General features: G+C 44.9%; 1 protein-coding gene across 2 annotated transcripts in view; it reads left to right on the plus strand.

Annotated features, from left to right (window-relative positions):
* The window catches only part of LOC144141153 (ornithine decarboxylase-like), an 80,877-nt gene extending 68,339 nt beyond the window's left edge, over positions 1–12,538 (plus strand). For both annotated transcript variants that reach the window (XM_077672698.1, XM_077672699.1), the window contains exons 8-10: positions 6,123–6,276; positions 8,974–9,077; positions 11,983–12,538. In XM_077672698.1, the coding sequence (XP_077528824.1) occupies positions 6,123–6,276; positions 8,974–9,077; positions 11,983–12,381 (657 nt within the window). In that variant the 3' untranslated portion in view covers positions 12,382–12,538. The remainder of the gene's footprint in view (positions 1–6,122; positions 6,277–8,973; positions 9,078–11,982) is intronic.
* The last annotated feature ends 10,716 nt before the right edge of the window (positions 12,539–23,254 follow it).

The raw sequence follows: 23,254 nt of genomic DNA on the forward strand, positions 1-23,254 counted from the left end.
AACATTGCCGCGAGGTACACGCAAGCAACTATGCGAAGGTACCTAAACAAATTCAGTCCATTCGGTGTCCTTTATGCTTGAATTTGTTTTTGGAGCTTACATTGTCTATTGTTTCAAAAAATACCATTAAGGTAGGTGCTACAAGAGCTCAGTACTTTAGAGGAGATCCTTTTGTGAAGGGATAAAAATATTTACATGCAAAAGTAACATTAGCGGGACTTTAGGCGGATGCACTAAGATATCAGCGCTACCGCATGGCAACAGCTCAAATTAAATAATTAGTGCTCTTCCACTCTGCGAAACTGGATGGCCTGCGAGTCAGCACGCCCTGCACGGTGTTTACGAAACGAAGCAGGTTTGTTTGTAATTTACGACTAAGCATACGTTCAAGCCAATCATCTGAATGAAATTGGGAACGACCCGAACCTATCGGACAAACGTAGAGCTGTCTCTTTTCCTCCCCCGTCGTAGGCATCTTACTGTTTGTGTAACACTCCAAAGCAATACACTCTACCACTCAGGACACCGCGGACCGGTAGCAGTGGGCTGTTTCACGGCCGCGCTTGAACCTCACGCCAGAAAAACGGACATGTCATAAGTGAGGGCACGAAACATTTAGCTGCGTGTGCCCGCCCCTCCTTCTCCCTTCAATCTCACCCCGCGCACGCATAAACCGGCAACCGGTCATCAGCTGGTGCTTAGAAGTGAAAGATACTGTCGAACATGTCGCTTTTAAAGCTGTCTTAACTGAACAAGTGATATTGGCCTTCGTCGGCGTTCCATGCGGACGAGTTGCTGTTTATACGGGAGGAATTCGCACCTACTAGACCAGCTGCAAATTGAGGCCGCAACGGCGGCAGCAGCGGCTTTTCGTTGTTTACGCGCACATCCACGCTTTTGTTCCGGCTGACACTTCTTCAGTTGTCTTCTTCCGCTAAGCGAACGACAAGCCTCCGTCCCGTAGGGAGTTAACACCTCGAACGCCTCGACCTTTATTCCAGCGGACATACACATGGGTGTCCCTTTCGCTGCCCAGTAATAGCCGTCTTATTGTCCGTGTAAGACACGAACCCAGGCCCAAACCACTCGATTGCGGAGGGCAGCTGCAGGGGCGCATCGAGCCATGAGACTCCCACGTCTACATCTCCCATTACCTCGACGGGTATGTCGTCGGTAGCGGCATTGGGCCCTGCTGGGCGTGCAAGCCCTCTACCTGCACCCCTCCATTTCGTGCATGCCTAAACCAGCAACCGGGGATGGGAGCACCGTTAGGCTTGAAATACACCGGCGAAGGGAGAGAGAACAACTTTATACGCGGCAAGACTAAGATCCATTTTTTTTTTGTTATTCCGCCAGAAGAACTGTATATGATCAACTGGTCAACGAGGGCCGCCGACGCGACAATGTCGCTCGGAATGGCTTTCGGTCTAAAGAAGAATTATGCACTCACGCTAGTGTTCCAACGGGGCAAGTTGCTTTCAACTGCAGAGACCCGAAGCTAGGGGGCTCAACGGCGCATTGGAAGCAACTACATTTTCGGTGGCTGCGGTGGCGACGGCTTTCCGGCATTTCTACACCCATTCGCGCTGCTGTTGGTTCTCCGCAATCATCTGAAACGGCGCTGCGGCCGCTGTCAGCCGACTGCGCTACTTGTTAAAGAGGCGTCGGTGGTGGCGAGGGGAACAACGCGTTGAGATAACACTTGGGAAAGAGGGGTCGGAGGTTGCGAGGACGCGGCCCGGAGCTCCGCCGTGTAAATCGGCTTCACCGGATTAAAAACGGGGGTGGGGGTTGAGACATATTCTGCTTCAGTAAAAAAGCGTACAGGCAGGATAGACGGTAAAGAAAACACAGAGTACCGACGAATGTATTAATAAAAAAAGGGCGCAAACAATTTGGAGAAGCTAAGAAGCAAACCAAACAAGCATGTTATTGAGAATGTGCGCTGAGGAAAGTTAGGAGGCTAAAATAATGATAAACCGCAACACACACACACACAGAAACACACGCACGCACGCACGCACGCACACACACACACATGCACATGCATACGCAAAACACACGCACACGCACGCACGCACGCATACACACGCACGCACACACAAGCAGGAATAGGGGGCAGCGTATATGCATTTCCTAGTCAGTACAGCCAGCCGTCACCTGAGCTTGCTTATGAAAGTTATATCACAGCGTAAATGGACCTAAAGCACATCAAACCACCCTAACTGAAATAAATAACAGCCAAAACGGACCTGCTATGGTTGAAAGACACGGTGCGGAGAAATATTCAACAGAAATAGCCAAAACCGACCTACAAGGGCCAAACCTGCAAGAACATGCAAGAAGCAGTAACTGAACCTGGCCAAAAAGCAACGAAAATACCCGAAATCCAATTTAATTGCATAAAGATGTCATAAACAGATTATATGCGCGATAACAAATATCAATATTCAAATATGACAAATCCATGAAAATGAAAAAAAAAGCGCTAAACGGTTTTGAACCCGGGTTACAATGTTTGATTCGCAGGAGCAGAACTAGTACACTATGACACCGAGCGGTTCGGAGCGATTAAATTGAGGGCCACATGCACGTGGATGACATAGCTTCAAACATGCCTCTAGATGGTGCCACGCGTCGCTTGGCTGTGCTGACTAGGAAACACCAATACGCATCCGGGCACACAAAAAACACACACGTTAAACATACACACAAAAACACACATGCACGCCAATCCACCCGCACATGCGCATACACCCCCACGCACAGGGATGTGCGTACACACAAAGCCAGACACCCACACACACAGGTACACGCACGCAAATACACAAACACGCACAAAGGCGCTTATAAGTAGCACGTGCGCTGTTATCTGTCCCATGCATCTATTTCAGGGGCTTCTGTTTTTCCGCTTGCGACAAAGTGGATGAAATGCCTACCGGCAATCATAATACACTGAATCGGTCGTGTAGTAACCTAGTTGTCGGTTATACAAATATCGCATCTGCAGCTTCTTAGTTCTAAGTTCTGGCGACGAGATCACGAACGTCATTGTCAGCGTTATTCTGAACACTGCCAGTTAGCTCGTGGTCTGAACACGCAAAACAAGCTGGCGTAGAGCAGCACGCTGTGCTTCGGTGTTCTTCAACAAACGCGTCTCTGCCAGCGGAACTTGTATAAATGAAGGCTCTGCAACACCTCCCCGCCCACGTGGTACACAATTTAGAAAAACAAATAGGCGTAATTCAGCCGAATTCAACACAGGAGAATTGTGTAGGCGAACATTAGGCACACTAATCAAGGTTTCGGGCATTCAAAAATATACTTTTTTTTTCTTGAAAATGACAAGCGTTTTTGCCAATGAACTTCTAATCAAAGCAGGCCATTACAGGTACAAAACCAAATTTTTCGTCAAGGCTGCTATCCGGTAGTAAACTGATCCTGATCCACGCGTCAAATAATAGTAGTTTCGAGGACTAAACAGCTACGATGGAAAGTTCATGTTTTTTTCTTTTTCAAACTTTGAAACGCGCTTTCTCTCTTGAGACAAGTAACATTACATATATTACCTGTGTACCTTTTGTAATTGCACAAGTAATGTGAAGGCACATTCTTTGTATCATTGCTTTTTCTGGAAGGTTTGTTTAGGGCGGTAGATTTCATTAAGAGGCGGCCAACTTGGAGTGCTGTCTCTACCCACGCGTATGCTTTTGTCATTTATTCCCAATAAAAGTAAATTAATAAGCAAGAATTGCACTAACTAAACAAAAAGAAATTTCAATTTGCTACAGTTGCATACCGTAGAGGTAGCCGAGGGGGTGATGGTGCTTGTGAGGGTGTTTTTAAGATATTAACCATTGTAACATTGAACACTTTCTTGACAACTGATTTCTCAAGGTTGTTTTATGTAAGGAACACCTGTTGACCGGCTTGCACAGTTGTTTAGGTCACACCTAATATACTCCTATATTGATGGAACACCAAAATTGCCACCATCTGTGCTTCTTCTGCTCCGCCCTTGAATCAACTATTGGCGGTGCAGCGTAGACGATATCTGAGCCAGTGCCTAATGGTTTTCGTTTTCTACACCTTTCCACACTGTTTTATACATTTCTTCGCCACTGATGGCTCCCAAGTCTGGTCATAAGTGTCGTGACTTTTTCTTTGAATAGCGGCGAGGCATCAAGAAAAAATTTAGTTGCCCCAAATATAATATTGAGTGCTTAGAATTTTAGCAAATGTCAGCAAGGAGAAAGCGTCAAGTCCCTTATCCTGGGAAACACCCTCGTTTTAGTTGTCTGGTACAGAAAACAGCCGCTCGTGTACACAGCACGGTTCTCCATTGCAGCAGTCAAGAGCGTTACCACCGCGCCACCTCCACGCATTTCATTTCATTTCATTGCATTTATTTACTCTCAACGCACTAGGCATTACAGAGAGGAGTAGGTTAACAAAAATAAATGAAAACATACAGAAAAAAGGCAACGGTACGATACATTACAATTCCGTGTTAGAAATGGCCGTTTTGAAGGCGTTGGCCTCTGTGATTGATGGGATGAAGGCGGGAAGATGGTTCCAGTCGCTGGAAGTTTTGGGGACGAAAGAGTTGAAATATAAGTTCATATGGCAGTTAGTAATTGGAGGAGCGATGCAAAGCGGATATATCCAGTTCTATATCCATCAAGTGTCTACCATAGTTGCTGACTCCTATTAAGGGGCACCAGGGACAAATTTGTGTTTGCAGTATATTGTGTGCATTGACTCCATGAACATTGCAAGAACTCTCCCGCAAGAGCTGCCTTCGCCGAACTGGCCGTGAGTTTGAGACTCTTGAAATGTCTATTACGAACAGTAACTTACGCGAGAAGGAGTAGCCGGCGCTTCTATAAAGCGTCAACCTCTCCTATTTTTTTTTCACCAGGTAATAAAGAAGAAGAAGAAGTTCATATCGCTGACAGGAATGTCAACTTTATATTGGGGATCACTGCGTGTTGACATGTGGGTTGGGGGCATAAACACTGAATCGAAGAGGGCACAGTTAGAATGATTGATCCTATGAAAGACACACAGACGTGAATTGCTACGTGGGAGGGAAAGGCGAGGCAGGTTGAGATTTGCTTTCATTGATGTGATACTTGCAGTACGAAAGTAATTAGACATTAGAAAACGTGCAGAGCGATTCTGTATGGATTAAATTCTATCTATGAGCATGTTAGTGTGGGGATCACAATTGGCAGCGGCCAAAGGAAAGTCAGAATAGTGCGTCATGGGCCACACGTAATTTTGACCGCATGTGAATAGAACCGAAGCGCCCAAGGCCGGCGAAACCCCTGCATTACCCGTATGTTTGATGAAGTCATCAGCGCCGGTGCAGGAAAAAAGGAAAACGAAGGAGCGAAAACATGATGTAGGGCTGAAAAAACCTGTCGAAATATTATGCGCGGAAAGTGAAAAAGACGAATGCGATCTCAAGCGATTCAAATAAAACGTACCAGTAAACATTTATTAAATAGCCATAACAAAGATTTTTTCTTCAATGCACGTTCGCAGAGTTTTGTGCACTTTGGAATTTTCAGTTATTACTACAAGCGGGAATATAACGCGTTAGTTTTCAAAGACGCGATTCGAAGACGACTGCTTGTTGCAAGCCGGTGAACAAAAGCGGTATCTCCTCCTAAGCGCCGCAGCGCAAACGCTCTTGGGAAGTTTTGGGGTGCACATGTTAAACAGTATTTTTTACCTTTTTTTTTGTTATTGAGTTCTCTCTTTTATGCACAAAATATTTGACAACCTATGCGTCTAAGATAGGTTTGCCAGCGTCTATACCCAGAATCAGACGAGAATGATTCATATTGATTTCAGCTGATATATTATTGTTTCCCCGCTGTAAGGCCTTAAATATGGCAACAACCTATGATTACTGCTTCATCTATTTGGAAGCAGGCCTTGCCCTTGTCATAAATGAGCGCACGATGAACAGAACTACAACACATGGTGTCTCTAGCGAAGTTAAGTGTTCGCAGAAAAACATTTGTTTTTGCTTTCAGAGGCATGTTTTTTTTTCATCTAGATATTTATGTGCTCTAGGAAGTATCTTTCTAAAATGTCTTTTCATCTCACAGGTGTGTGCATTTATACGTTCGGCGCTGGACGAATACTTTCCTGCATCCTCCGGTGTGACGATTGTGGCGGAGCCAGGGCAGTTTTTTGTGACTTCCGCCTACACATTGCTCCTCAAGGTGGTTGGAAAGAGGAAGCGGACTTTGCTTCTGGATGGTAGGCAAATTCCTCACACTAAAACTGCATAAACGAGAAATGTTTACTATACGCCTTGCTCGGTATTTAGGAAATTAAATGGCGATAGGTATTCTCTGCTGCGATGTTCGTAGAAAGACTAATGTCGCTTTGCACATACTACCACATTTGTATTCATGTTGCAAAAACCGAAAATATCGCCAGTACTAGAAAATGTAAGGATATTCCATGTACCACGGACAAATTTTTGTTCTCTGTTTTATCTTGCACGATTGTTATTTAAGCAAACGTCATTTCGGAAGAGAATTTTTATTTGTATGTGACCAAATTCAAGTTGAAATGAATAATAATTTTGGTGCAACATGAATAATCTTAATGTCTGGCGTTCACGACGCTCAAGTGTAGGAATGCCGTCCATGCCTAAGCAAACGTCAAGGCGGATGACCCTGATTTATGTATGCAACAACTGCGCACTGGAAAAAATTAGCGACCCATATTTGCTTTCAGGGCACACAGAATTGAGCTGTGTGCCACACAGGGAGGCATTTTTTGGCAGAAATTTAACACTGCAATTTTACTATGTCAACAGATGCGGAGAATATACGTTTTATAAAACATCGTACGTGCCAAACAATAAAATCGCAAAAGAATAAAAACCTAACTCCCCCAATCATCGACAACAGCACTTTCGCGAATGCTTTGTTTTGCACGCCATGAATTAAGTGTTGTTCGCGCTGCTCAAACATCAATTATGAATGGTAGGAACTTCTAGTTGCCATGTCTCGTGTGACAAGGACTTGCGCAATCTTCATGTGCTATGCCTGACAACACTAAAAACGAAATTAAGCCCACCTATGTTCACCAAACAAGACTAAACGCTTAAAAAATGCTGTGAAAATGCTTAAAAAATGCTGTAAAAAATCTGTTGAGTAAAGCTTGCAACTGAAAAATAGCATAATCAAGACATTCTCTACAACTATCCAACCCAGTTTCGAGATGATAAATGTAAAAAATGTGTGCTCCATAATATTACCAGCGTCTACTGGATGTCAACTGTAATTCATACAATTTTATAATTTTTATACAACCTTGATTAGTTGCTTTAAAACCCCTTTTGTCTTACGAATATATCTTGAACATCTTTAATGAACACCGTGAGGTGCCTTCCTGAAAATGTGGCTTTTATTTTTAGGGATAAAAGTTCGGGTATTTGGTGTGTGTTTCCTCATGTTTCAAAATGCACGTCTCTATAAATAGCACCCTTATCATAAGCGCTGAATAGCCAGTCTATATATCCTGGACAAACATACAGAAACAACAATAATGAATAGGTAAACCGTGGAAAATGTCCTGAAACATAATCATGACAACCGCTGCGGCTTCCTTTGCGTCCATCAGAAGTACGTATACTTGTAGCTAGAAAATTTGTTTTCTAATTTAGGTTTACAACCCCAATGTCGCTATTGTTACGGGAATTCAGTAGCTGGACTATCTTGTGTCATGTTCAGCGCACCTTTCCATATACAGGGTGATCAAACTTAAGTCGAACGTAAAAATTAGGCGCATAGATGTACGTGAAGACCACCACTACAGAGAGGTTATGCGCCGAGGGGGACACACAATGAGGCGGTACCTATTGATGTCGGTAACTTAATTACCAAAATTGAAAATTAACGTTTTAGCGGCTGCAGTAAGCGGGAATGTTTCTATCCAAGAGTTATACGCAATCTTATTTGTACGCAGTCTCATTTGGCAGAATTTTTCTAGCGCATCTGTACTCTGAGATATCGAACTGCAAAGTTTAAATGCCCTTAGCATGATTACGCGTGCTAGACACTGAAGACCGGTACAAATCTCCTCCCTTTTATGGCGTGCCTGCTGTGTACGGTGCTTAGAATGACAACGGTGGGGAGGCATATGCAAAAAGGGTTAACTGGCACCCTTTCAGTCTTGGCTAGCCCTTTCGCAATCTGCACAAGGCGGAACCGCTATCGGAACACTGAACAAAAGGGAGGAGCTTTGCGCCGGTCGTCGCTGTCTAGCATGCGTAATCTCGCGAGCGGCAATTACACTTCCCAGTTTGATATCTCAAGTACGGTAGCGCTAGAAGAATTATGTCAAATGAAACTGCGTCGAAACACGATTGCGTCCAACTTTTCAATACAAACATTCCTGCTTATTGAAGCCACTAAAAGTTACTTATTCAATTTTAGTTAATTAGGCCACCGACATCAATAATTACCACTTACTTTTGTGCCCCCCCTGGGCGCATAACCTCACTGTAGATGTCGTCTTCACGTAAAGCTAAGCGCCTAATTTAAAAAAAAAACTTGTCGACCTAATTTTGATCACCCTGTATATAAAAACCGTTTCAAAAGTATTAATACACATTTGCTTCGGTTTAAAATTTGCCAGTACGACAGTCCTGACTACGTGCGTGATGTGATTAGATTCATAATAATATCACACGTTGAGCTGGTAGCATTTGTGCTGAGAAAAAATAATTTAATTCTGCACCTTGTTATAATATTTCAACACGCGCAGCAGTAAAATATGCCTTAAAAGAAAAATTGTATGAATGTTTTAAGGTATGTTAAGAATCACCTTATGATAAAAAATATTCGATCGCCATTTTGGCTCAATTCTCCAGTCATGGTAAACTCCAAAATATTTATACACATGTTTATACGTATAAGTCGTCTTGTTGTATTTTTACAGGAAAGCTTCAGGAGCATCAAGATGTCTTCTTGAGCGAAAGCAAACGAAATTGCATCACCAACTGCATCTATGATTTCCTTGATATCCAGTTCAAGCCATTGAATGTAAGTTGTCACCAAAATTAAACGCTTTAGCTGCTGCGTAGAGTATAGTAAAGCCTACTTAACCCGAAACTAGTTAACTAAACTTCTCGTTGCCTGAATCATTTTTATATCTGAATTTCAGAGTGCGTTTCAAAGTATTGAACATTTCCATTGCATTATACTAACCTACATACACCCGATAATTACAAATGCCGCCTTCGGAAAGGGAAAAAATCTGAAGGCATATTAAAACGCAATATAGAACAGGGAAATACTCAACATAAATAATTTTTATTTATTTGTTGTTTTCATATACATTTATTTATATATTGGTTCCTCAAGGGCCTTTTTCAGGGCGAAATAGGAGGGGTGGGTGGGCGAAAATTGCAGGCAAACTACAGGGTAATAGGGTAACCATCAGCGTTAGTGATCAGGTCACAATTCTTCTGTAGCGGACCTAGAAGAACTGCCATTGCTGATAATGGCAATGTTGGCAGAAATATCGTTCCAGTCTTATGGTGTATGAACAAAAATGAACGCTGAAAACTTGTAGTTAGGCGCGGGGCGGGTAACCGTCGTTACAATGACTATGGCGGGATGCCCGAGAAACTGATGCAATTACCTGATTGTAACTGAGTTTTGCACAGTTATTACGCTTTAAAAAGCGCAAATGAAGGCATTCACAGAAAAAAAACTAACATAATCAGGTTGGAGTCCACGACCGCATCGACGGTAATTGCCCCACCACTGTGAAACTTTTTTTTATTGATAGCTTTTCACCTGTACTCAGAAACGACCAATCCTAGGTTCTCTGCTCGGAAGTCTGCTAGATATTTTATTTTCTAGACATTTTAGTTTATTGGCTCTTGATAATACTGCGCCGTTTCAGCGCAATATTATGGTGATAAAGGATCAATCATTTTACATGTTTTGTCAGAAAGTAGGGTGACTCTAAACCCTGCCATTTTATCTTTCCTGAAGCGGAGTTTACAGAAGTCGCCATCACCTAACTTTAGAATCATAGCAGCAAAGCTGGTTATCTTTTTGAGAAAGTTATTTTATTTTAGTGACAGCGGCGAGGCTGCGAAAGATCGCGGCGAAAGTGACACCACTACCTTTCCTATGACAACGAGGTGATCATTGCAGCACTTGTATTGCAAAGCCACTGGCGTGTGACTAAAAATGTATATCTCCAGATGTGGCTCGAGAAAAGCAATGCCTTTGTAGCGTCCCTGCTCGAAGATGGGCTGCCCTGGGTAATTTTATTTTGTGGTAGCCTGGGTCCATCTACGCAACAAAGTCTTTCTTGTTAGAATTGTTCCATCTCAGAGCGGGGAATTTCTATTGGTATGTATCTTACCTCCCAAATGAGCGAATATTTAATTGCTTCACAGAGTTGAGAATTTACAGATAACTAGGGGTAACTTCAGGAGCTCCCCTCACAGACCAAGTTCGTTTTTCTACAAAAGGGCTAAAACATGTGTGTGTTCTAAACATGTAGGCAATTTATTACAAGCTTGCTAGACACAATTATTCCTTTAACGTTTATAATTGAAAGTTTTAACGGAGGTAACAAATAGACTTTAAATATTCCTGGTATCCTTCATGAAAATGTTTTTAAATCTTTGTAAAAAACTTGCTTTTATTACTCCGAAAGCCTTGCGAAAAGGCTAGTGTTTAACTGGGCAATCTTGAAGTGCGGACAATGCTTTTTGCTTGAAATCAGTAAAATATTTTGAACGGAAAACATCAATCAATGCTGCTGGTCATAATAACTTGCCACAAACGTAAGTACGCAAAATACCATTTTGTTCCTCTAGTAAAAAGTACTTTCAACTTATTTATAAGGCGACTTATCTTACCTCTCTATAACTGTTTCAATAGCACGGCATTTATTCACGCAAAAAATGAACTTTAGAAATACAGCAATAGCGCCTGTAGTTACGCCACTTACTGTTGCTATGAAATGCTACAAAAAAATTCGCGGCGTATCTGCTCCTTTCGTTGCAAATTCCGTCAAAAAACGATAGTCTTTATCGGCTGTTGCGAAGTAAATGCCTCCCTTCGGTTTCCCGCTCACATCTCATGTTGTCCCTCTTGCGCCGCGCTCCTCCCAAGGTAAAGACGCCAAAGGTCTGCTTAAATCATTTTAAATTTCCCGCGTTCCACTGCTCCAAACCGGGTGTCTCGATGCGAACGCTACAGTACGCCGAAGACGCGCGTTAATCGAGGCGCCCTACTTCAACGTTTATAGAACCGCGTTTCCCTACTCCACGTGCGTTGCAAGCAGAACGTGGAACCTATATCTAGTGGAACCTTGCGTAACTGTTGCCGGTTGATTTCTTAAAATGGCGCCAGAAGCTATAGTGGTGCGGGCTACAGCAGGCGACGGCGGAGTGAATTCTTTTTCTGCGGTCGATGAAGTATTTAATTTCGCAAAAGTGAAGCATGTTTGATTTTTTTATGAAGGAACACTGCAAATATCACTTCGGTATTGATTTGTTGGGTCATATTTGCGTAATGTCTTGTTCTTCTTCAACATTGTCGACAAGTATGAACATTACACCGGACATAGACTGGTAGATTTAGCTGCGACTATATAAGACTATTGCGCAGGCATTGTTTTGCTTTGGCCGGGTGGCTGAATCGAGTCACAGACAGACAGACGGACAGACAGACAGACAGACAGACATACAGACAGACCAAAATTTCTGGGTTTAAGTAGCCCAAAAAAGACTATCGTCTTTAAAAGAAAAAAATATTTGTTCACTCTAAATTTTCTCACAGTACGCATTACGGTTCGGTGATATCAAAATATGCTGATATAATTACTTCGGTGGTTTACCCAACGTGTGTTTCTCCTGTGCAAAACTTTACATGGTCAATGGGAAGAGGCACGTCAAAAGTCTTCGCTATCTCGTTGCAGCCGCCGTTTGACCGGCCTCGTGACTTGCTGACTACTCTGTGGGGAGCAACCTGCAGCCCTCTGGACTGCATCGCCGAAAAGCAGCGCTTCTTTGATGTCGACCCGGACGAGTGGCTGGTGGTAGACAACATGGGCGCCTATTCAATCGTCAATGCATGCGGCTTCAACGGCTTCGGATTTCCTCGGGTTCATTACATTTGTGACCCAAACACTGCTGATGAAGTGCGGGCTGTCCTGAATACTTTGCCCGTAGAAGGAGGCTATGGTGCCGCCACCGAAATTATTAAAAAGCGGCCCACTGATGACGCCCTTAAGAAGAAGGCGCAGATGCAAAACGGGCATGGCGATGCACTTTGCAAGGAAGATCTGTTACGCGACCAGCTGCAAAATGTAGCATGACGTCGCACATGCTAACTACACTATCTCACATATTACCTGCCCTTTATGCTCGATTTTACACAATGCAGTACGTCTGCTGCTATGCGTGCACGTTTGTGTTTGGAACCGTGAGGTTTTTTAAAATGTTTGCGGAAAAATAAATGTTTGAAGTATTATGACGAATCAAGCCTCGAATATTTCTTCTTCAGACAAAAAATTTTACATCGCCCTTTTAATATAGCATCTGATCCCGTTGTCAGATTATTCCTAGAGGGACGAATTCTGCAAAGCCGTAATGGAAAGCGAGAACATTACGGCCGAAAATATAGTTTGCAGCGCTACTAATCACGTAAACGAAAATTCGCAAATAATGCCATTTTTATTAGACATTGATATTCTTATTTTAATTAGCTACGAAATTAATTTAAAGTGTTTTTCTCTGGAACATTTTTTGATCGAAATGATTTAATCTGGCAGTGATTTCTTGGCAATTAACCGAATAAGAGCCGCAGAGAAAAGGGAAAACTATGTACAACATGCGAAGAACGCAGTATCAAACCTTATGGTGCCTCCTCCTGGCAAGCAAAGCGGCATACTGTCTGGGTGTTTGTTTGCTGGTCACGTTAGCTTTCCAATTCCAGCTTCGTCCTGTGCTCTTAGTGCGCTATCGGTTCTATGTCAAGAAGAACCAACATGCGAAACCTTCCCCCTCCTCAGGTTAGGGGACCAAGCTACCAGTTACGCGGAGTCGTCGGCTGTGACTCCGTCGACCGCTTTAACTCGTATTTCTATATTGTTTTCACAAGAGCGGTGACAGGACGGAGGTAGTTGTATCTGGAAGGCCCTATGCATTAAAGAATCGTTTGTGCTTTTCGATACGTCAGCGTGAGAAGGCGTCTGTTTTATTATATTTTCTTTTTATTTGTTTGGCGCCAGTTGTTACGGTTTGAGGCAGTCTTTATATTGTATTTTGTTTTTTTTGTTTTCCTCTATCGTAACATGTCACCCACGCCATTTATTGTTTATTTTATTCGTACATACCAAGGTGACGTTAAGTTGGAATTAAAAAATGCTGTACTATTCATTAAGTACCGAAAGCCTAGTTTTAGTACGCTCCAAGATTTATTTAGTGCTACGAAAGGTCAGTATGCACAAGCAGTGCAACCAGTGCAAGCCACTTGGAAAGATCCTGCCGACTTATACTTCAAGTAACGGTCTTTATAATAATTAAAAAAGATTTCGAACAGGCCCTGAAAAAGACTTCGAAGAAAAGTGGGGACACGAAAGTGGCAACGTCCAAATATTGACGCTCAAGAAGGGGTACTGGTTCCCACGTTATGCATCGAATATAAGCTCATTTTGTTCTTGGCACGAGTGAATCCATCTGCAAATTCCTCTGAGCCTAAGGTAGAGTCGAGTTGGTGTGTTGGTACATATTTATTCCTAATTGTTGGTGCGATAGTTGAAAGTTTAGAGTATTTACTCGGAAGAAAAAGAGGAGCTGCTCTAAAAACGCTTCACTTATTGCCGTTACCTAAGCCCTTCCATTGTGTCGGCTTAACAACAGCGATTTCAGCGTATTGTGCACCGGGTTACAAAATGCAAGGGCATCCGCAAATTTTAACCAGTACCACAAAAACACAAAACAGAGCATAACAGACAGAAGTCGACGCAAAAATTGAACATCCAGTGAAGGAAGTTCAGTAACCAAGACATAAAGAACGCAAATTCGCACGGCGAAAGCGGTACGGGAGTGAACAGTACGAGACAGAAAGCAAAACGCGAGAAAAACGAAAACGCTCTTGTACTAACTAAAAATGGCGAAATAAAAAGGAGAAAACAAATAAAGCCAAGTATTTTGAGTAGTTTTTCTTTTCTGACATATAGGGTGTAGTTTTGAACTAGTATATGCGATCGCGTACTGGAAAAGCTTACTGTTAGCGGTAGACGGACCATTAAAGGACCATTAGTGGTAGACGGACCATAAGTTTCAGTCAAGAAGCTTCACGTTCAGGAAGCACTATCTGTTTGCTGAATTATTTTTAGACAAGCGTATAAAATACCACTTCCCAAGGGAGTTCTTTGGCGCCATAAGTATGTTTTTTGCATAAATTAGTTAGCCATCTTCCTGCTCTAGAACATGAGTTTGGTCCTAAAACGTCTTCATACATAGAATTGTATTTCACAAAGACGCTGAAACATACCATGCCTTAGACATGACGTCCGCATGTCGGTTTCCAAACACAACCAAGCGACATAATTCCTCTGCATTTTTGTCGATTGTTTACGTGGAACACGGCCGCTTTTATGACTCACTGGGAAAACACAGAGGTGAAATTTGAGGCAGCCGTACTAGGTTCGGACACACGCACAAAATACGAAACCAGGAAGCTTGTGCAAAATTGGCGGTGCGTAATGCGCGATACCGACGAATTTACCCTATATCAAAAATAACACACACATCCCGTGCCAGGTGGCGAATGTGGTTGTTGCGTTGAATATAAAAAGAGCAGTGAGGCATGTTATAGTTGTTTCTTAAAATCGAGTGGTCATTCCCACGATACCATGAGCCATTCAGTATCCTGAATGGAGAATATGCAGAGCCATTCTGGCTTCTCATCTAACCATATACCAACGTGCTTCAAGGTGCGGAGAAAGCGCGCAACTTTAAGTTTTCCATGCTGGCAATTCCGCATTGAGTGCCGGGGGAAGTTGGAATACCTTTTCAGTGCAGAGCACTTTAGGCGCTCGCATTGTCGTCCTAGCTCGCTCACTGGAACCAAGCATATCGTCACGGCGTTACGCTGTAGCCTGTCACGATCCCTCTTCTGCGGTGTAACCTTGAGGCTTCGAAAGCCAAGCGGGTATGCCAAGACACACGCAGCGTGCACTAAGGTTCAGCTGGTTACTCTTAGCTTTCCTGGTTGTCTAGGATAAGCTGAATATCATGCTCACTGCTGCTTATCATCCAATCCAAATCCAATCCAAATCCAAACCAAATACAATCCAAATACAATCCAAATCTAATACAAAACCAAGCCAATCCAAGCCAAGCCAAGAAAATCCAATCCAATCTAATCCAGAACTCCCGCTGGCGCAGTTTCAGGCAGGGGGCGCGAGCACTGCGAAGGCAGGAAATTTGAATTGCATAGGGTCTATTTTTTATTGTAGGGTTTAACGCGCCGACGCAACGCAGGCGATGAGGCGCGCAGTAGTGGAGGGCTCCTGATTAATTTTGACCACCTGGGGATCTTTAACGTGCGCCGAAATCTCGAACATACGGGTGTTTTTGCTTTTCCCCTCCATCAGAAAAGCGGCCGCCGTGGCCGGGAATCAACCCCGTGACCTCGTGCTCAGCAGCGCAACGCCTTAGCCACTGAGCCACCCGGCGGGTGAATGCATGGGGGGGGGGGGGGTGTAGGAGTAAGCAAATAACGGCGGTATCCGGCCACTCCCCCATAATATGAACCCTACTCATCATACTGCCCGACGAGCTGCTCGAGCGCGTGCCCTCGTTTCCACTTTCCCCCCCTCGCCAAACACCTTCTACGTAGCTGCTGCAGCACACAGGCACAAGCCGGCCTTCATTGTAGCCTGTCGTCTCCTCACCGACTACTACTGCTCTCACGTATCTCTCTAATCCCACGCCCACCCCACATGCTGCGGAAGAGGTAGCCATAACCCTGGCTCTCGCCCACCGGCCTCCTCCTGATCTTATATTATCTGATTCAAAAACGGCCATCAAAAATTTTGCTAGCGGCAGTATCTCCACGCTAGCCTGCGAAATCCTGTTTCAAAGTTCAGCCCCCCAGCATCCTACGGAGCTCATCTGGTTACCGGCAGACACGGGACTAGACGGCGCGGAGTGGGCTCATAAGGCGGCACGAGCACACGTCACCCGTTCGCCTGACGAGACCACTTCCGGTCAAGCAGTTTACTCCGCCAGGGACTCCCTCACCACTTACAGGGAGGTTACAGATTACTGCCGCCTCTCCCGCAACACGCTGCCCCCCGCTCCTCCATCCCCAACTCCTCGGAGGAACGGCTGTGGCTAATCCTCTAAATGGAATCGCTTTCCAACCGAGCCCTCCTTCATCACATTTACCCATCCGCCTACCCCTCTCTCCGCCTGCCCGCCTTGTGGCGCAAAATCCACAGTGCAACACCACATGTGGGCCTGCCCTTCTGACACCACCCCACCATAACTTCCCCTGACCACTGGACGGAGGTCCTGAGCCGCTCGGACGAAGACTCCCAGCGCCCACTGGTCACCCGAGCACAAGCCGTCGTGGCGGCCCTTCGGGCGGCCATGGCGGCCGCTTAGGCCAGTGGTGTAAATAAAAGATTTTATCTCTCTCTCTCTCTAACGGCGGTACAGCCCATTATGGCGAATCACTGCTCTGCACATCCGATAGCTTTCACATTGAGTGGAACGGCTTCAATTTTGTGTTTGCACTTGAATGGTTTAGAGCGCACTTCCAAAGCGCCCACTCCTGTGTTTTTGCACACCACACGCCGTCAACCCTCATTGTACCCGAAAGAACGAAGAGGGAATCAAACAAAGAGCAAGCAGGAAAGTGGAGGATGAGAGTGCGGTGCAAGTGTGAGCCGAGGGCGGTATGCCGCCGGTGCCGGAGCAGATGTGGTCGGGACGGCGACCCGCTATGAGATATCGCCAGAGTATTGCGCACCGCCGTGCGTTCGCCGAAGACGCGATCCCATCGCCGGACGGAAGAAATGCTTCAATCCTCGCTGGAGCTAAACGAACTGTCCGAGGAGAGGCTCAGCGCTGCCGACGCTACAATTCAGAGGTGTTCGCCTCCGAAGTAGCAGCTATGTGCCGCCGCCGAGAGGACTGCACTTCGCACTGTGCTCAAATTTCGCGTAATTTATTAAATCGAAGCTTTAATATTCTGACTCATGGCGTCTGTAATGCGAAAACGCCCTGCAGGAAAGCCAACTTTCTCTGACAATGATGATGAATGATCGCCGTTTAAGTGAAAGAAAAAACATAGCTTCCCTTGGCCGGAGTCCAGCCTCGGTCCCTCCCATTAGGAAGTCAGCGTCTACCCGATTGCTCCATTTCTAAATTGTCGATAGTCACTACAAACTCAGACGACAACCAAACAATCCGCCGTGAGAAAGCCTCGCGCTGAAGCAGCGTCGTCGTTAGACGGAGGGGTGCATTATTTTTATTTACTTCCGTTTCCCTCAGTGCTCGAGGAGTTACAGAAGGGTGTCGGAACAACCATTAATACAGACAAAAGAAGCGAAACAACAATATACAATACAAATAACAGCTTTTTGCGAAAACAACTTGGTAACAGGTTGGAAGCGCGCGAGTTGGAAAGCGCGCCCTGCCGCTTCACCTCTACAAACGAGATACAACTGATACCAGCTATGTATAAATGGAGCAACGCATCGACCATCGGAATTGGGCACGGGTGCACCGCAGGGAGCACGATGCTCACCAACCATTTCGTCTTTTGTGTTCAGGTGAGAAAGCAACATGGAAAATGTATTCGTAGTAGCAATGACTTTCTTGTGGTGCTGCCGTGCCCATGACAAACGTGCTCCTTTGTTACTGGTTATGCTCTTTCGTTGAAAAATTGCGCCCACCTCCCCGCGAGGGGAACCCTGTGTAGATGCGACGCATCGTGGGGTTCACTTGGTGTTTCCGTTGGATTGATTCTGAAATCGCGTGAAACGTGTCGGGAACGCGTATGATTATTATGTTTTATGATTATTATTATGTTTTATTGGCCAATCTTGGTCAATCTCTCTAAGTCGTATGATTGGGGCTTCGCTGTCGCCACGACCTTTACTCCATTATTGTTGCTGTAAGTGGGAGCTTCTTTTCTTGTATTGCAAGTGTTAATCATTGCCCCATCGTGCGTTGTATCAGTAGCTTCTTGACGTAGTTTGAATGAGTGAAGGATATAAGGCGCGTTCGTAGCATTTGACTGTCTCGGTTTTGTGGCGCAGTGGAAAGAGCACCATGTACCTCGCGTTCCGCCCACAGGGTCGTGGGATCGAAACCGGGCGCCGCTAACTATTATTTTTTTATAGTTTAGGGGGAGGAATGTGGGCGGACAACGCCGTATGGAGGGACAAGGCAAGTGAATGAGATGCAGTCGCATCTAAAATGTATTACTATTGTCTGGAGACATCGAAACCAACCCTGGCCCCACTCTTCAAGAAGTCATGAATGAAGTGCGCAAAATAGCTGACGATATCAAAGAAATGAAACAGGAGAACAAAGCGACAATAGAATCTCTGGCAACCATTCACGCTAAACTGGATGCTCTGTCTCACATAGAGAGTAGTGTAGTAGAGGTTGAAGACAAAATGGATTCTTTGGAGCAAACCGTAACTAACCTAGCATGGCAGGTCGACGACTTCGAAAACAGAAGTAGGCGATCGAACTTTATCGTTTACGGTATTACATCAGAAGACGACGAGACTACAGAAAGCCGTGAAAATTAAATACGTGTAAAACTCATCGAAAATACGCTTAAAGGGGCCCTGAAAGGCGTTTTGAGCACACTAAAGGAAGTAGCGCCATCGTTAGATTGGGTCGTCAACGTCATCTGTGCCAAGTATTACTCTTTTACGCGCAGCCGAAAGGTCACACTTTTGTTGCAAAGTTTGTCGCTTTTTCCTGACCCTTCCCTTCGTGTTTTTGGACGCCGCCATCTTCACATGTCTACATCATCGATTCCCAGATGTTCGTCATGAGCTAGACATCCTGCTATTGGGCGGCTTTTTCACGCACTTCCGGCAAAGAGATTAGTCGTCTGCTCGGCGTCGGCTCGCCGGCTTATCTGCCAGCGGAGTGCCGGAGCGCTTGGACATTTTACGACAAACGAAACAAGTGTAGATAAACGCTTAACCATTTGTATTGAATGCAACACGGCCATAACACGACATGGATATTCTGTTACCTGAGTACGTGCCATTTAGAAAGCGTTGAAGCCCCGTGGCACTTCTTTCGTGCAATCGCAGAGAACGCCCTGAGCCGAATGCCCGGGTTTGACGCATACATTTTATTCAACTTCAAAACAATCCAGAGATGCGTTTCGAACGAACACAACGTCACAACACGCGTTGCAAGTCTGACCCGCGATTGACAGATGATTGGTTGTCTCCTTCTACCCGTCGTAAATTCGGCACTCACCTCGCGCGCGGTTTGCGGGGACGAACAGCAAGTCACTTAACTCTGGCGCACAAGCCGAGATGGCTTTTAGCCATGCACACTGCACATACCCCAGCGTGGTTGAGTCGTTCGTCACTCGAGAAAGATAATCCCGACCATGGGAAGCACTATCCACCCGAAGAAGCACAACGTCGCATTTTATCGCGAAATAAAGGCGTCCACAACACACACACCATCGCCTCCTGTATTGCAAACGCATCTCGCACTTCCCAATGGGAGTGAGTGGTACGCCTGCAGTTCCCACATGTCGCGAGGTGAGGCCCCGAGCTGAACCGGGATCACGCAACCCTAACTGACTTCTGGAGCGGTTTGTGCCTTGTTGCCAAGGCAACCGAGGTTTGACATTGTCAAAGAAATGGCGCTGGCTACAGCGCTAAAAAGCTCAGAGCCGCGCCGGAGCATGTTTTGCCAACGATGCCGCTCTCCACCACGCGTCGCCCCAAGCTGAACTGTCACATCATTGAAGCGTTTTGTGCACGGGTTCTGTATCGGTTTAAAATGTCTTTTTCACATGCCGCCGGCAGGAATTACCACCGCCGCAAAATAAGCCCCGGCACCAGCGGGGCCACATCGGACACGGCGCTTTTTGGATAAACAGTGCGCGGTGCATGAAAGAAACCGAGCGCACGATCCTCCCCGAGCGGCTGTGAGTTCGCCGCCGATAAAAAGTCACGTGCCGCCGATAGCAACTGCAGCAACGTACTACACCACGAAAGGGCAAGGCCAGGCCGCCGCACAAATGCGGCCAGATTTTTCGTTCGCTTTTCCAGCCTTGAGCGGAGTGCGGGATTCATGCTGTCAACAAAGCTTGCCCGTAGCAGACGGCAGTCTGAGGAGCGCCATAGCGGAAGTACGCCACCGCTGAAGAGCGCAGCATCATGGGAGGGAAGGCTCGCGCGCCGTCAACAGCGAAAGGAGGAGGAAAGGCGGCGCGACGATAATGCGCGGTTTTTGACTTACGATTTCTCAGCTAATACTCATCGCTTTAACAAACTTCTTGTGGTAGGAGATTGCTAATACATTGCTTTATTTGGTTACATGTACATCCATGCATCGGCGGAAGGTATTTCAGGACCCCTTTAAGGTACATATCTCCGGAATTGAGAGGATTTACAGACTCGGCGCGAAAAAGAAAAAAAAACCAGGCCTGTAATCTTTAAACTACTTCATTCAAAGACAAAACCAAAATTTTCAGGAATTGCACCAAATTTACGGATCAAACATCTCGGCCAGCAAAGATTTTTTCCTACGGGTACGTAATGTCCGAAAGCGGCTGTGGGACAGCTGTAAATCGAATCGAGACAACAAAGACAAAGTCAAACTGATCTTCGATAAAGTTAAAATCAATGACGAAGTGTTCCTTTGGGACGAAGAAAGTGGCGACAAAGTACCCATGAGCAGAAATAAAATGAGTTCTTTAAAAAAAAGGAACAGCCCGACCAGCCAGAGCAACCAATTATAGTTAGCCTTAATTCAAAAAGCGTAGTGAACAAAACAGAAGAATAAGAAGCCTTTCTTCTCGAGAATTCCCGCATGTCGTCACAATCACCGAAACATGGCTGTCATCGCGAATTCCGAGTAGTGATGTCTTCCACCAGGCTATATTGTTTTCCGCAAAGATAGATGCACTCGAGGGGGTGGTGTTGCAATTTTAGTGAGGGATGATATTCCAACGATGTCCATGCCTGACGTTGAAGGTATTGGAGCACGGTGGTGTAAGATTAGTGTCGGGAGGTTTGTATTTTTCGTCCGAGCTATGTATCGCCCCCCAAATGCCGATTGCAGCAAGCTGCATGCGCTGGCAGATTATATGCAACGTTATGTTCAGGAAACTAAAAAAAATTCTCACGGTTGACTTCAACTTATCTCAATAAACTGGGAAACACAAGATCATGGAACTGCCGATTCGTACGGCGCCGAAGCATTGCTGAAAATTGCTTTTAACTTTGGACTTATGCCCGGCCCAACACGAGTCATTTAGAACAGCGGCAGTATATTACATCTCACTTTCTTAAGTGACAGTGTTCCAGATAACACAATTTTTTGGGAAACAGTCACTGGGAGTGTGGATCACAAAGCAACCACATGCTCTTTAACGCTATACAACTCGCCACAGGCCCGAAAGAAAAATACCCAAATATATGACTGGACAAACGCGGATGACGTCAGTGTCCTCGACTTCTTAGAAGAATCTTATCCTGAATTCCTTTGGTGTCACAACAATGAAAAAATGTCAGCTAATAACCTATAGATGCTTTTCAAGACTAATGTTCCCTACTGGCTCTTAAAACTCATTCCCAAAAAAAGTAGGACCTTCCGCAAATCGAGCCCATGGATATCAAGAGAAATTATACACTTAAAACGCAAACTTTCTAGGCTCAGAAAGCTTAGACACAAAAGAACTTCTCATATGCACTACTCAAAACTAATTAGGGCATTGTCTTGCATGATGAAAACAGCAGTGAAAACAGCTAAACAAAAGTACTTGGATGCAACGTTAAGTAACTCCATTTAAACAGCCCCTCATAAATTTTGGCACTACCTAAAATCTAGGGATACTAAGAGGAGCAACTTGTTGCCAACGGAAGCCTAAGGCTACTCAGTTTAATATTTTTTTCCAAACAGTACTTACCATCGACAATACCATTATCCCAGATAATGTGACCACACAATGCATGCGTGAGGTACCAGGCGAACTTGCCATAACGGAAGCAGGAATTCCGTCTTTATTACTCAGTCTCGATACAAAAACATCCAGTGGCCCTGACAATATTCCAAGCGCCATTCTTAGAAGGTATGCTGAATGGGTTTCTAGATACTTGCTGTTGATATTTACAAAATCGTTACAAACATGCGAAGTCCGACAACAGTGGGAAATTGATAAAATTATTTCAATACACAAATCTGGTGATGCTTCCAATCCTTCTAACTTTCGTCCGATTTCGCTGGCTTGTGCAGCAGGCAAAATCTTAGAGCATTTAATACTAAAACACATCGTAACTTTCGTTGAAAGCCATTCACTAGTTAACTCTAACCAACTCAGTAACTCAGTTAGTGGACACTGGACATGACCTACTTTAACGGCTGATAAGCGTGGTCCGGTCGACATTCTGTTCTTGGATCTATCAAAAGCCTTCGACCGCGTGTCGCACCGAAAACTAGTTTATAAGTTGCAAAACATTTTCGGGCACGTCGTACTAACGAATTGGCTAAAAGACTATTTGTCAGGACGTAAGCAGTTCGTTCACTTCGAAGGCCTGTCATCACAATGTGTTGACGTCTTATCTGGTGTGCCTCAGGGCCCAGTTCTGGCTCCTATTTATTTATTTATTTACACAGTACCCACAGCGCCTGAGGCATTACAGTGGTGGGGGGGTAGTACAACTGAATAGTACTACACCCCCCCCCCCCCCGAAAGATCAGAAAAATATAGGTAGATCAGAAAAATATAGGTAAGGCAACATCAAAGTCAAGAAGAAGACCACGCAAATCGCGCTCACGTACATGCACATGTAATTGTACAACGCTACTACCACATATATAAAGAAGGCATCATTGTTATATACACTGACAAGATGGCAAGCTAGGCAGTAATTTTACAACGCTACTACAACATAGTAAAGAAGGCATCATTGTTACGTACACTGATAACATGGCGAGGTAGGCGGTTCCAATCAC

The sequence above is a fragment of the Haemaphysalis longicornis genome, unplaced genomic scaffold (genome assembly GCF_048455015.1).
Source record: "Haemaphysalis longicornis isolate Haplotype H1 unplaced genomic scaffold, Haemaphysalis longicornis Haplotype H1 scaffold_6, whole genome shotgun sequence".
NCBI lineage: Eukaryota > Metazoa > Arthropoda > Arachnida > Ixodida > Ixodidae > Haemaphysalis > Haemaphysalis longicornis.